Below are 13,037 nucleotides of genomic sequence, written 5' to 3'. Positions count from 1 at the left end.
ATGCTGGGCCTGGCTCGTTTAGCACGGGTCGTGTCGTGCCTGCGTGCTACCGGGTTGGCCTAGTTAGCACGACCCGTTTGGCCAGCTATTGATACGTCTCCAACGTATCTATAATTTTTTATTGTTCCATGCTATATTTTATTTTATTTTGCACATTCATGGGCTTTATTATACACTTTTATATTATTTTTGGTCTAAACCTATTAACCGGAGGCCCAGCCCAGAATTGCTGTTTTTTGCCTATTTCAGAGTTTCGCAGAAAAAGAATATCAGCCGGAGTCCAAACGGAATGAAACCTTCGGGAACGTGATTTTCGGAACGAACGTTATCCAGAGGACTTGGACCGTACGTCAAGACATCAACCAGGAAGGCACGAGGTAGGGGGCGCGCCTACCCCCCTGACGCGCCCTCCACCCTCGTGGGCCCCACGTTGCTCCACCGACGTACTTCTTCCTCCTATATATACCTACGTACCCCCAAACTACCAGATACGGAGCCAAAAACCTAATTCCACCGCCACAACCTTCTGTACCCGTGAGATCCCATCTTGGGGCCTGTTCCGCAGCTCCGGCGGAGGGGGCATCGATCACGGAGGGCTTCTACATCAACACCGTAGCCTCTCCGATGATGTGTGAGTAGTTTACCTCAGACCTTCGGGTCCGTAGTTATTAGCTAGATGGCTTCTTCTCTCTTTTTGGATCTCAATACAATGTTCTCCCCCTCTCTCGTGGAGATCTATTCGATGTAATCTTCTTTTGCGGTGTGTTTGTTGAGACCGATGAATTGTGGGTTTATGATCAAGTTTATCTATGAACAATATTTGAATCTTCTCTGAATTATTTTATGTATGATTGGTTATCTTTGCAAGTCTCTTCGAATTATCAGTTTGGTTTGGCCTACTAGATTGATCTTTCTTGCAATGGGAGAAGTGCTTAGTTTTGGGTTCAATCTTGCGTTGCTCGATCCCAGTGACAGAAAGGGAAACGACACGTATTGTATTGTTGCCATTGAGGATAAAAAGATGGGGTTTATATCATATTGCTTGAGTTTATCCCTCTACATCATGTCATCTTGCTTAAAGCGTTACTCTGTTCTTTTGAACTTAATACTCTAGATGCATGCTGGATAGCGGTCAATGTGTGGAGTAATAGTAGTAGATGCAGGCAGGAGTCGGTCTACTTGTCTCGGACGTGATGCCTATATACATGATCATGCCTAGATATTCTCATAACTATGCTCAATTCTGTCAATTGCTCAACAGTAATTTGTTCACCCACTGTAATACTTATGCTCTTGAGAGAAGCCACTAGTGAAACCTATGGCACCCGGGTCTATTTTCCATCATATTAATCTTTCAGCACTTAGCTATTTCCGTCGCCGTTTTTATTTTACTTTCTTTACTTTGCATCTTTATCATAAAAATACCAAAAATATTATCTTATCATATCTATCAGATCTCACTCTCGTAAGTGACCGTGAAGGGATTGACAACCCCTTTATTGCGTTGGTTGCGAGGATTTATTTGTTTGTGTAGGTGCGAGGGACTCGTGCGTGGCCTCCTACTGGATTGATACCTTGGTTCTCAAAAACTGAGGGAAATACTTACGCTACTTTGCTGCATCACCCTTTTCTCTTCAAGGGAAAACCAACGCAGTGCTCAAGAGGTAGCAGCTATACTCGCCGGTACAGGCCCACGCACAACTCCACAGTCTGTAAAAAAGACGTAGGCCCCCAGCTGGTAGTTTTTTTTTCTATTTATTTTTTTGGGACATTCTCCCCAAGCTTTATTCAAATGGTTTGAACGTTTACAAGAATGAAATTCAAATCCCAAGTTGGCCCAACCACACACCACGTCCCAACCCGAGAAAAAGTGCATGCTTAGCGAGATTGTGAGCCTTGAAATTCAAGCCCCTAAACTCTGGATTTCATGTATAATAGCTTCATGATCAGCCAAAGAACCATGCTTGATGTCTTCCACCATATTCTTGCGGTCGGACGCCACATGGAACCTCTGCACGAATAGGTCCTCCGTAATTGCCAATGCCTCACTTACTTCCAACACCTCAAGTGTGACCGGATTTGTATATGTCTGAAAGTAACATAAGAAGCTCCCAAGAAAACTCCATTGATGTCACGAAAAACCACTGCCAGTGCACCATGAGTCTCATTCACAACCGTTGTATCGGCATTGATTTTCACATGACCTGGTGGCGGGTGGTATCCAATGTGATGACCTCGTCATGTAGCTCCTGCTAAAAAACCTGGCTCGGTTTGGACAAAATATAAATGTCCTTTAGGAAGGATCTGATGAACAGATGGATTGACATGGGACCATCGAATATATCTTCATGTATAGCTTTCCTTCTGGATCTTCAGATGGCCCACATCTTCACCACCATTCGTATGAAATCTTCCTGGGACAGACTCTCGTGCATCATGAACATCCAATTTTTGCATTCAAACCTAAGTTGTCACACATCTGTTCCACTAGTTCCTCTACCAAACACTTCTAGCCATGACACAATCAATTAGCGCATGTTTCTAGATATCATCTGCCACACAAAAGCAGCAAACCAAACTTGTGGACATGTGCATGTGGTGCCGTACGTCAACTGCTGGAATCGATTCAGTGCACAATCTCCAAATAAATAAATTCGGCTTGGACATGACCTTAATATTCCACAGTGTGGTCCATTTTTTCTGTTATTTACATTTTTTTGAAATTTTATATTTCTAGCATTCGTTAAGAAGAAAAGTGTTGTTCGGTTAATTAGGGAAAACCCGACGAAAATTAGATTGCCCGGTTAATTAGGAAGAGTCAGGCGAAAACCATCTGAAGGACACACACAAGATACCCATGCACACCACTCCAAAGTGGGTCTCGCCGAGACAGCACGCAGACGTCATTGTCATCACTCCTCCCCTAGAGGCGTCATCGCCATCCCCAAACCCTGAGCAAACGACTCTGACTTCGCTGGATCGTCGACTCAAACCGTGTTGTAGAGGACATTGTTGGGAAATGTAGCATGCAATTTCAAAAAAATTCCTACGCTCACGCAAGATCTATCTAATAGATGCATAGCAAAAAGAGGGGGAGAGTGTGTCCACATACCCTCGTAGACCGCAAGCGAAAACGTTTGACAACGCGGTTGATGTAGTCGAGCTTCTTCTAGCTCCGAAAGATCAAGTACCAAGCGTACGACACCTCCGAGTTCTGCACACGTTCAGCGCGATGACGTCCCCCGCCTTCTTGATCCAGCAAGGTGTCGAGGAAGTAGATGAGTTCCGTCAACACGACGGCGTGGTTACGGCGATGGTGAAGTGATTCTTGCAGGCTTCGCCTAAGCACCGCAAAACTATGACCGGGGGTGTAAACTGTGGAGGGGGGCGCCGCACACGGCTAACGATTGTTGTTGTGTATTCTAGGCGCCCCTTCTCACATATATATAGGTGGGAGGGGGAGAAGAGATAGCCAGGGCCGCCCTAGGGTTGGCCGCCGCCCCTGGGAGCCCTGCCTTGCCCTGCGCCCCCACTTTCCATGTATGCATGAAGGGAAAGGAAAGAGGGGGGTGTGACGGAAGGAAGTGGGAATCCTAATACACACTTTCCTTTCCCTTCCCCTTTCCTTCTCCTCCTCCTATAGCCTTATAGGGCGCACCAGCCCCTTGTGGGCTGGTGTGTTCCTTCACAAGGCCCATATGGCCCATAGGATTGGCGGGGGTGCCCGAAACACCTTCTCGTGACCCGATAAGTACCTCATACCCTCCAGAACACTTCCGGTGTCCGAATACCATCGTTCTATATATCAATCTTTACCTCTCGACCATTTCGAGACTCCTCGCCATGTTCGTGATCTCATCCGGGACTCCGAACAACATTCGGTCATAAAATCACAAAACTCATATAATACTATATCGTCATCGAACGTTAAGCGTGCGGACCCTACGGGTTCGAGAACTATGTAGACATGACCGAGACACTTCTCCGGTCAATAACCAATAGCGGAACCTGGATGCTCATATTGGCTCCTACATATTCTACGAAGACCTTTATCGGTCAAACCGTTATGACAACATACGTTATTCCCTTTGTCCATCAGTATGTTACTTGCCCGAGATTCGATCGTCGGTATCTACATACCTAGTTCAATCTCGTTACCGGCAAGTCTATTTACTCGTTCCGTAATACATCATCCTGCAACTAACTCATTAGTCACTTTGCTTGCAAGGCTTCTTATGATGTGCATTACCGAGAGGGCCCAGAGATACCTCTCTGATACTTGGTTTGACAAATCCTAATCTCGATCTATGCCAACCCAAGAAACACCTTCAGAGATACCTACAGAGCATCTTTATAATCACCCAGTTGCGTTGTGATGTTTGATAGCGCACAAGGTATTCCTCCGGTATCCGGGAGTTGTATAACATTATAGTCGAAGGAATATGTATTTGACATGAAGAAAGCAATAGCAATAAAACTGAACGATCAATATGCTAAGCTAACGGATGGGTCTTGTCCATCACATAACTCTCCTAATGATGTGATCTCGTTATCAAATGACAACACATGTCTATGGTTAGGAAACCTTAACCATCTTTGATCAACTAGCTAGTCTAGTAGAGGCTTACTAGGGACACAGTGTTTGTATATGTATTCACACATGTATATAGGTTTCCGATCAATACAATTCTAGCATGAACAATACCTTTATCATGAATAAGGAAATATAAATAACAACTTTATTATTGCCTCTAGGGCATATTTCCTTCAGACGTGTGGAGCTATATGAAAATCAGCGTCAGAACTCAACCACCTCGACCAGACAACGCAGCTCAATCCTGCGTTGTAGAGGACGTGTGGAGCTATATGATGATCAACGCCAGAACTCAACCACCTCGACGAGACAACGCAGCTCCAACTCTAATAGAGCACTACGAAGGACAAAACCAGGCATGGCTGGCACCACAGAAGATCACCGAATGGGCCACCTGCAGCCAGTCATCTTATGCCACAGGGAACCCCGCCGCGGCAGCTTCGACTTCACAGCAACAAACAAACCGAGCAAACTTGTTGACACGCTAGAGAAGAGTTGACTATCTCAACCATTGCCATGCAGCCGATATCGCACCCCACCATCATCGTTGTCACAGAAGCTTGGACCCCAAAACCACCGCCATCCACTGGTCCCGCTAGTCGATGCCGAGCTACAGAGACAAATCCTGGAAACAAGTTAACCAAATTGAAACATGTTTGTCAATTTGAAACAAGTTAACGAATTCAAAAATATTCATGAATTGTAAAATGTTCGAGATTCCTTTTTTTTCTAAAATTCAAGAAATGATCATGAATTTGGAAAGCAATTCACGAATTTAAAAAAGTGAACATTTTTTGAATTTGCGAATACATTACGATTTTGCGAGCATTATTTATAAATAAATTGTGAACTTTTTTTATTTCATGATAATTTTTCAGACTAACAAACAAAAATACGGTGAAGAAAATTCTAATTTTTTTGGGACAATTCCATTTATCCCCTTAACTTGAGCCACCACCTGGCATTTGCCCCTAATTTTCAGGTATGCTCAAAAATACCGCTCTTCCATCAATTCACCTTACAGAAATGCCCTTGCCGTCCGGTCAAAGGGGTTTGACCGTCTGGTGAATAGTAACATGGGGAACAGTAAATTCAAAAAAATAGCAAAAGAAAATAAAAAAATCTGAAATTTTGTGGGATCGAAGATACTTAAGGGCGCAAGGTGTGTGCAAATTTTCACGTTGTTTGGACATTCCAGGAACTCGTGGGAAAGGAAAAAATTTAAATCTATACGCTGTGAACAGTAAATTCAAAAAAATAGCAAGAAAATTTTAAAAAATATGAATTTTTTTGGCATCAAAGAGGCTTGGGTGCGCAAGGCGCTTGCAATTTTTTGTGATCAAATGACATGCGAGGTGCTCTAGAAAAAAAGCAAAATAGTGCATTTTTTCAAAGTTTTTTTCTGCGCCAAATTTTGTTTTTTCTCCACGAGCTCCTACAGTGTCGAAACGCAAAAAAAAAATTGCACGCACCTTGCGCACCCCAGCCTCTTTGATGCCAAAAAATTTCATATTTTTTTGAATTTTCTTGCTAGTTTTTTTGAATTTACTGCTCACAGAGTACATTTTAAAGTTTTTCGTTTGACACGAGCTGCTGGAATGTCCAAACTGTGCCAAAATTTGCACGCGCCTTGCTCCCTTGAGTATCTTCGATCCCAAAAAAATTCAGATTTTTTTGATTTTTTTGCTATTTTTTGCGAATTTACTGTTCACCATTTACTATTCACCAGACGGTCAAACCCCTTTGACCGGACGGTGACGGCACAGAAGGGCATTTCTGTAAGGTGACTTGACGGAAGAGGGGTATTTTTTAGCATACCTGAAAATTAGGGGCAAATGCCAGGTGGTGGCTCAAGTTAGGGGGATAAATGGAATTGTCCCAAAAAAATTTGTGAGTTCGACAAAAATGTTTTCACATCCAAAATTCTGAACAAGATCTTTAAAAGTGAACATTAAAAATATGGTGAACAAAATTACAAACAATTTTTGTAAGTTTGAACAAATGTTCACAAATTAAAAATTCCGAACAAGATTTGGAAAAGTGAACAATTTTTGAAAATACGATGAACAATTTTCAAAATACACACTGAAAAGTTATTTGATATAAGTTGAACATTTTATTTATACATACAATGAATTTTTTTAATATATGGAGAACAATCTTTAATTACATACTGAACATTTTTTAAATATGATGAGCATTTTTATAAATATACACTGAAAAAATATTTGATATATGATGAACATTTTTTATATACGATGATTTTTTTTTGTATATGAACAAAATTCAGTTACACAGAGAACATTTTTTCAAATACATACTGAACAATTATTGTTCACGAATTCGAAAACTGGTTATGAATTTAAAAAGTGTTCATGGATCAATAAATTCAAAAAATGGAAAAGCAATTTTTTTTAAATTCCAAACAATTTTTGAAGATTTTGAACTCTTTTGGAATTTTAATTTTTATGAAGTAGAGAAAAAATCATAAAAATGGGAAGTGGAAGAAAAACATAATAGTTTAAAAGGGAAAAATAAAAAATAAAAAACGAAACGGAAATGAAAATGAAAATCCAGTAAGGAAATAGAAAAATGCCAATGACCTTCTAGAAGGTTACTGAAGGTTCCAAAAAGGGAAACCCAACTTGGAACCCTCTAGAAGGTTCCGAAAATAGCCCAGGGAACCCCTTTGTGTACCCCTTAATGAGCCAACGGTCTACGGTCCACCACAAGCATGTTCATCCTTCACTCAAAGCGGTCGCTACATTGGAGCTAAAGTGCATAGTTCATACATCAACTTGCTTCCGACGCTCACTTTGGTTCACTTCCTCGCAAAAGCTATATTTTGTTCGCTAAATAGCTCAACGTGCTCAATTTAATAAAATGTGCCAAATGCATGTGAGGTGATGACACATGGCATGTTGAACCAGCAATTTTTTTAGAAACCCCACTATTTAACATGATGTTTTTTTTTCTCAAAAGGACCCCATATTCTACATGAAACCCTCTAGCATCTTCTAGAATTGTACACTACTAATGACGTGTAATTATTTGCGACAAAAGACCCATGGGCCCAGATTTGGGCTTTTAGAAGACAAATCCCAGTACACATTAAACACACAGTGTCTTAAAAAATTACACAGAGAAAATATGTTGTCTTGCTTGTCAAGCCAAACTAACAAGATAGAAAAAAGACTAAAAGCACCAGATAGTTTTTTTGCCTTTCACTTTCTCCTCCCCACTTTCCATCCACCCTAATACAGCCGTCATTTTTAAGCGAAATAGATGCTTTATTATATAACTAATTCAAGTCTGGTAGCTCCCTGGTCAGACCCGAGATTACACAATCAGGCGCTATGCCCATCCAAGTTTTACACAATTTATTCATGTGGCCTTCTCGTGCTAGATTATGAGCAGCAATGTTCGCCGACTGATGAAACCGACCTCACTAAAGAATCTAAAAAATGTCTCACCAATCTCTCCAGCTTCTCCACCAATGGCCCATGAGCAAAGAGATCCTTCCTAGTATCCATTAGTTATCTGCAACAACCTTGCTATCAAATGTGACCCCGTGTGTCATCGCTAATGATATTTTCTTTGTGAAATACCTAGATCTATTATAAAAGTTCACCGAAAGAACAAGTACCCCAAACATAATAAAACTTAACATGTTCTAGCACTGTATTGTGTCGTTGTAACGAATTCCATAGGTGATTTGTTGTGTTTAGCTTGTCTTGTTACTGCCATCTAATCTAATTAGGGTTGGTAACCCTAACCTAGAATCCAAATCAAGGAAAAAAAGAGTAGGGAAAGATCACTTGCTACACGCGGCCGAAAGAGGATACCCAACGCTGGTTGTCCGTTGGATCTACCCTCACCACCTGGGCAAACGCAGTCGCCGATGTGTATTCAATTGATTTATCCTGCGGCGGCGGTGTCCGCTGTGGAGGCGTTGCCTGAGACGGATTCGAACTTCTGCAGAACTCTGGTGGATCTGCATCACCCCCACGCAAAGCATCACCAACACAACCTCCGTCGTCGTCGCCATCGGTGAGAGCACGCGCAAGAAATGAGAGAGAGCGAGAGAAAGAGAGAGTGGACGCGGTCGATTTGTCTGACACAAGCCGACCGTGTCGGTTTGACTAGATTTGTTCCAAATGGCGGCGGCCGCTCGGCCGTTACGCCACATCAGTGTTTTTCGGCCTCACCTATCAAAAACACGCTGAAACATGGCAAAGCAAGTGACCAGTCCTTCTTGCAAGAAGTTTACCAGAAACACGGTGGCTTTTGCAAGCCTAGAGAGCTTGTGAGGTGCATCGTAGGTAAAGGAATATTTTCCGTCTATACTTTACCTAACTTTCTCTCCCTAGGGTGGGCTCTAGGTAAAGAATTTCCTTATGTTTTTCACATTTCTCCTATGGTATATGGCTCTGGGTAAAATGTGTATTTCTAGTAATGGTTGGATCATGTTTATCTCGAGTTGTAATAATTACCGTTGGCTCATGAGAGCTTTGTATTTTATATATTCTTTTTCGCAAGGTTGGGAAGAAGAGGACTGTCATGGGAGTTCTACGTCAATCATCCAGCGATGCACCGCCCTCCGCCACCGAGCTGTAGATCAATGAGGTATTGGTCTCCGGTGAGCTTCTTGGTTTGTCATTGCGAGGGTTGGGCACGGGCTGCAAATCAACCTACGTACCCTCGGTTATACTCAGCATGCAAAGGGAGGCCCATATGACTTTTTTTTTGGAAAAACTTCCAATATATTCATCTTCAATCATGGTAGTACAACGAACAGTAGAAATAATAAAAATTACATCCAGATCCGTAGACCACCTAGCGACGACTACAAGCACTGAAGCGAGCCGAAGGCGCGCCGCTGTCATCACCCCTCCCTCGCCGGAGCCGCACATGCAAATCAACCTACGTACCCTCAGCATGCAAAGGGAGGCCCATATGACCTTTTACTCGTTGTGAGCAAGGATATGGCTGGAGACGGTGGCCAATGCGCCTCCGGAGAGGCCCCATTTTACCTACTATCAATTTGACGATTCGCACCTTTTCCCTTCCCTTCGTCCAGAATAATCGGGGTCCACCTTCCGTTGACACAACACAGGGCAGCAGCAAATCATCAAACACCTAATTTTGACAAAATTTTCAATTTTTCATATTCCTTTTCAGGGTCTTGTTTGCATATTGGAAGGATGTGCTTGTAATTTGTCCTTTTTCAGGCACTTTCCATAGTGTTGTAATGATTTTCCTACATTAATGAGTGTTTTGGGTGGGAACTTCGGGACCCTTCCCTTGCTAAAAAAAACTTCTTGGGATGGTGTAATTAACTACTCGCAAAATGGATTTGATACTCGCTAGGCTACACTTACTCGATTATACACAGGCCCAAAAATGCGTATGCTTGACTAGATCGATAGGTAGAAAGGTCAGGTCGAGCCGGTTGCTGATTACGCACCGTGTGGGCTCCATGCTCGGAAGCAAACAGTGCATCAGATCGTACTTGATACGTTTTGTTGTCTTTGAAAGTGACGGTTGAGAAAATCTATTATCTGCCGACGAGCGGGAGCTTATCTCTTTCTCAGTAGGTTTCTTGGTGGCGTCGTTAAAAACGCTAATCAAGTGGTGAGGCTTTGACTTAGAGCAGGGGATGCCATGCGGAGCCGTCCATCAAGGAGGCCACACGTGATGCCACCTGCCGATGTGTGCCACCTACTTCACCAAATACGCGTCAGGCGATGCATATGCATGTGCTCGTTTGTTTGCCGAGGAACTTAACCGATGGTGCCAGTGGTCAGTTAGATATTCAGACGTTGTAGTAAGCAGGAAGCTTGGTTAACTGTATAGCGCCTGAGTTACGACGCGTCCATTGATTACTGCTGTGCTGTCTGGTCTTGGGCTGAGAGGTCAACTGTGCCACCTGCATTTCAAGAAAGTCATCGTGAGTTAAAATATGGTGCCAGGTAGATAAACCGTGTGTGTGAGACTAGCCACAATGGGTAGTAACATAGACTTCCATGTTACTAGTCTATGTTACTACCTCTATAGTGGGGAGTAACATATGTGTGGTAACATGCAACACTTCATTTATTAGGCTATAGACACATCTTGCCTTGATATGTGTGATGTTACTCATACTACTAGTAACTAGCTATATTACTACTTTCCTCTCTTTCTTCATTTATTGCTTGCCACATCATCTACTTTATCTAGATATGTGTGATGTTACTACCTATGTTACTTTCATTGTGGGTAGTCTGAGTCGCTGAAATAGTTGCGTGCGATTGCTCCGTCCAATCAATTTCTCAACTTAGAGCATCTCCAACTGCCGCGCCAAAAAACGCGCGCGCGGTAAATTGGCTTTTAATGCACGCGGGACGTTTTTGCCTGGTCACAGACGCTGGCCAGGCATGTAGCGCCTATCTGTGAGGCGTTGCACAGTGTAGTGTGACGCCTTCGTGTCGGGCGTCCCATAAAAAGATCAGCCGGGTGAAATAGTTTTACGGGCAGTTCATTCTGTGATTTGATTTCGTCCATAGGTCGAATTTGTCAATTTTACCCCCGGGAGGCCCGGGACGACCGAGGATGATGACACTCATGAGATGATGGGCCCCGGCCATCGCGTGCGGAGTGTGAGTGAGATACCGCGTGCGTCAGTCCTTGTGGGCCGGGATGGGAGGGGAGATGCCATCCATGCGGGCAGCGGGCGGGCAGTCCGCCCGCGATCCCGGCGGGTCGGCTCGCCCGTCACGAGGACTTGGATTCCCACGTTTTCCACCCGCCAAGTCAGCTCCCCCATCCCCAGCCCAGCCCCCGCCACCACCATTTAACGCTCGGCCGCCCCGCCACTTGTGAGACTCCCCCGCACCCCACCCCATCATCGAGCGCCAATCCCCACCACCTCCTCGGCCCACCCAGCCAAGCCCCAAGCCGGTCCCCTCCCTTCCTCTCTGTACTTGCCGGTGCCCGCGCAGATGGACGGCGGAGCGACGGCCGCGGCGCTGGGCGCGTGGGAGGCCGTGCGGGGCTTCTTCACGCCGGCCACGCTCTTCCTCACCGTCAACCTCGTCATCGGCACCATCCTGCTCACCTCCCGCTCCCACCAGCGCCGACGCCAGGGCGGCCATGACGGCGACCACCAAGAGCAGCCGCTCCAACAAGTGGAGCCGCAGCAGCAGCATCAGGAGGACCTGTACTACCGCGACCAGCAGCAGCAGCAGCAGTACGTGCCCCCGCCGCCGGCGCCGGCGCCGCTCGCGCGCACCTCGTCGGTGCTGGACCGCCTCCGCTCCATCGGCCTCTACCGCTTTCGCTCCGGCGACTTCCCGCCCGAGTACGCCGCGGGCGCCGTGACCGACTCGCGGGACGTGACGGTCTCTCCGGAGCCGGCGCCGACGGCCGGAGATGCCCACCACGCCAGGAGCCGGTCGGAGCCCCCGGCGCGTGTGGAGAGGAGGCGGGCGCCGCCGTCGAAGATGAAGAGGTCCAGCTCCGAGGCGAGGAGGGCCGAGGTGGCCCCAGCGCCGGCGGCTCGGGTGGTCCAGCCGGCCGTGCTGGAGGAGGAGGAGGACGACGACGACCTTGTAGAGCACGACACCGAGTTCACCGACAACTACAACAGCTTCACGACACCGCCGCCGGAGCAGGAGCCGGAGGGGGAGCAGTACTACTGCGAGGAGTACGTCCCTCCATACAGGCCGGCGCCGCTGGCGCGCGCGCCGTCCGTCCTGGAGCGCCTGCGCTCCTTCAGCCTCTACCGCTTCAACTCCGGCAACCTTGCGCCCGAACTCTCCGCCTCGCCGGACCACGCCGTGGCCGCCGTCGCGGCGGCAGACGAGAAGAAGACGTCGACGCAGTACAGCAGGAGCCGGTCGGAGCCGGCGCGGGAGCAGGGCAAGAAGAGCAAGAAGCAGCAGGGGGAGAAGCAGGGGGCGGAGGCGAAGATGAGCAAGTCGAGCTCGGAGGCGAGGATGCTGCCGCCGCCTCCGCCGCCGCCGCCGATGGAGGAGGCCGTGGAGGGCGGCGTGGACGCGCGGGCGGACGACTTCATCAACAGCTTCCGGAAGCAGCTGCGGCTGCAGCGGCTCAACTCGCTGCTCAACTACAAGGAGGTGCTCAACCGCGGCGCCAAGTAGCAGGCCGCCGGAGAAGAAGATCGTCCCGAGGTGCAGTACCACTGTGCGGCCGACGATTGACTAGCAGACTATTAACTACATACTCCATTTTCCTGCCTGTGATTAGAGCGCGTGTTACTAGTAATATTGTGGCGCTAATTAAGCTGTTATTTACTCAAGATTTTTTGGTCTGTTGAACATGGCATCATGCATCGCCTAGATAGATTGCTGGCCGAGTAGGCGTTGATGAGTGAACAGTGAATGATGATGCGTGGTGGTTTGTGCGTCTCGATCTCTCGCCCTCGCGCTCATGATCTTTT

The 13,037-nt window shown here is 46.2% G+C and overlaps 1 protein-coding gene across 1 annotated transcript; it reads left to right on the top strand.

Annotated features, from left to right (window-relative positions):
* The first annotated feature begins 11,243 nt into the window (after positions 1 to 11,243).
* LOC109746206 (pathogen-associated molecular patterns-induced protein A70) lies at positions 11,244 to 13,006 on the top strand. Its single transcript, XM_020305336.4, has one exon. It carries the CDS (start codon positions 11,578 to 11,580, stop codon positions 12,736 to 12,738), a length of 1,161 nt encoding a protein of 386 aa, XP_020160925.1. The 5' UTR covers positions 11,244 to 11,577; the 3' UTR covers positions 12,739 to 13,006.
* Positions 13,007 to 13,037: the final 31 nt, after the last annotated feature.

Source organism: Aegilops tauschii, chromosome 1 (genome assembly GCF_002575655.3).
Source record: "Aegilops tauschii subsp. strangulata cultivar AL8/78 chromosome 1, Aet v6.0, whole genome shotgun sequence".
Lineage (NCBI taxonomy): Eukaryota > Viridiplantae > Streptophyta > Magnoliopsida > Poales > Poaceae > Aegilops > Aegilops tauschii.
The sequence above is the reverse complement of the archived record's forward strand: the minus strand, read 5'-3'. Positions and strand labels throughout refer to the sequence as shown.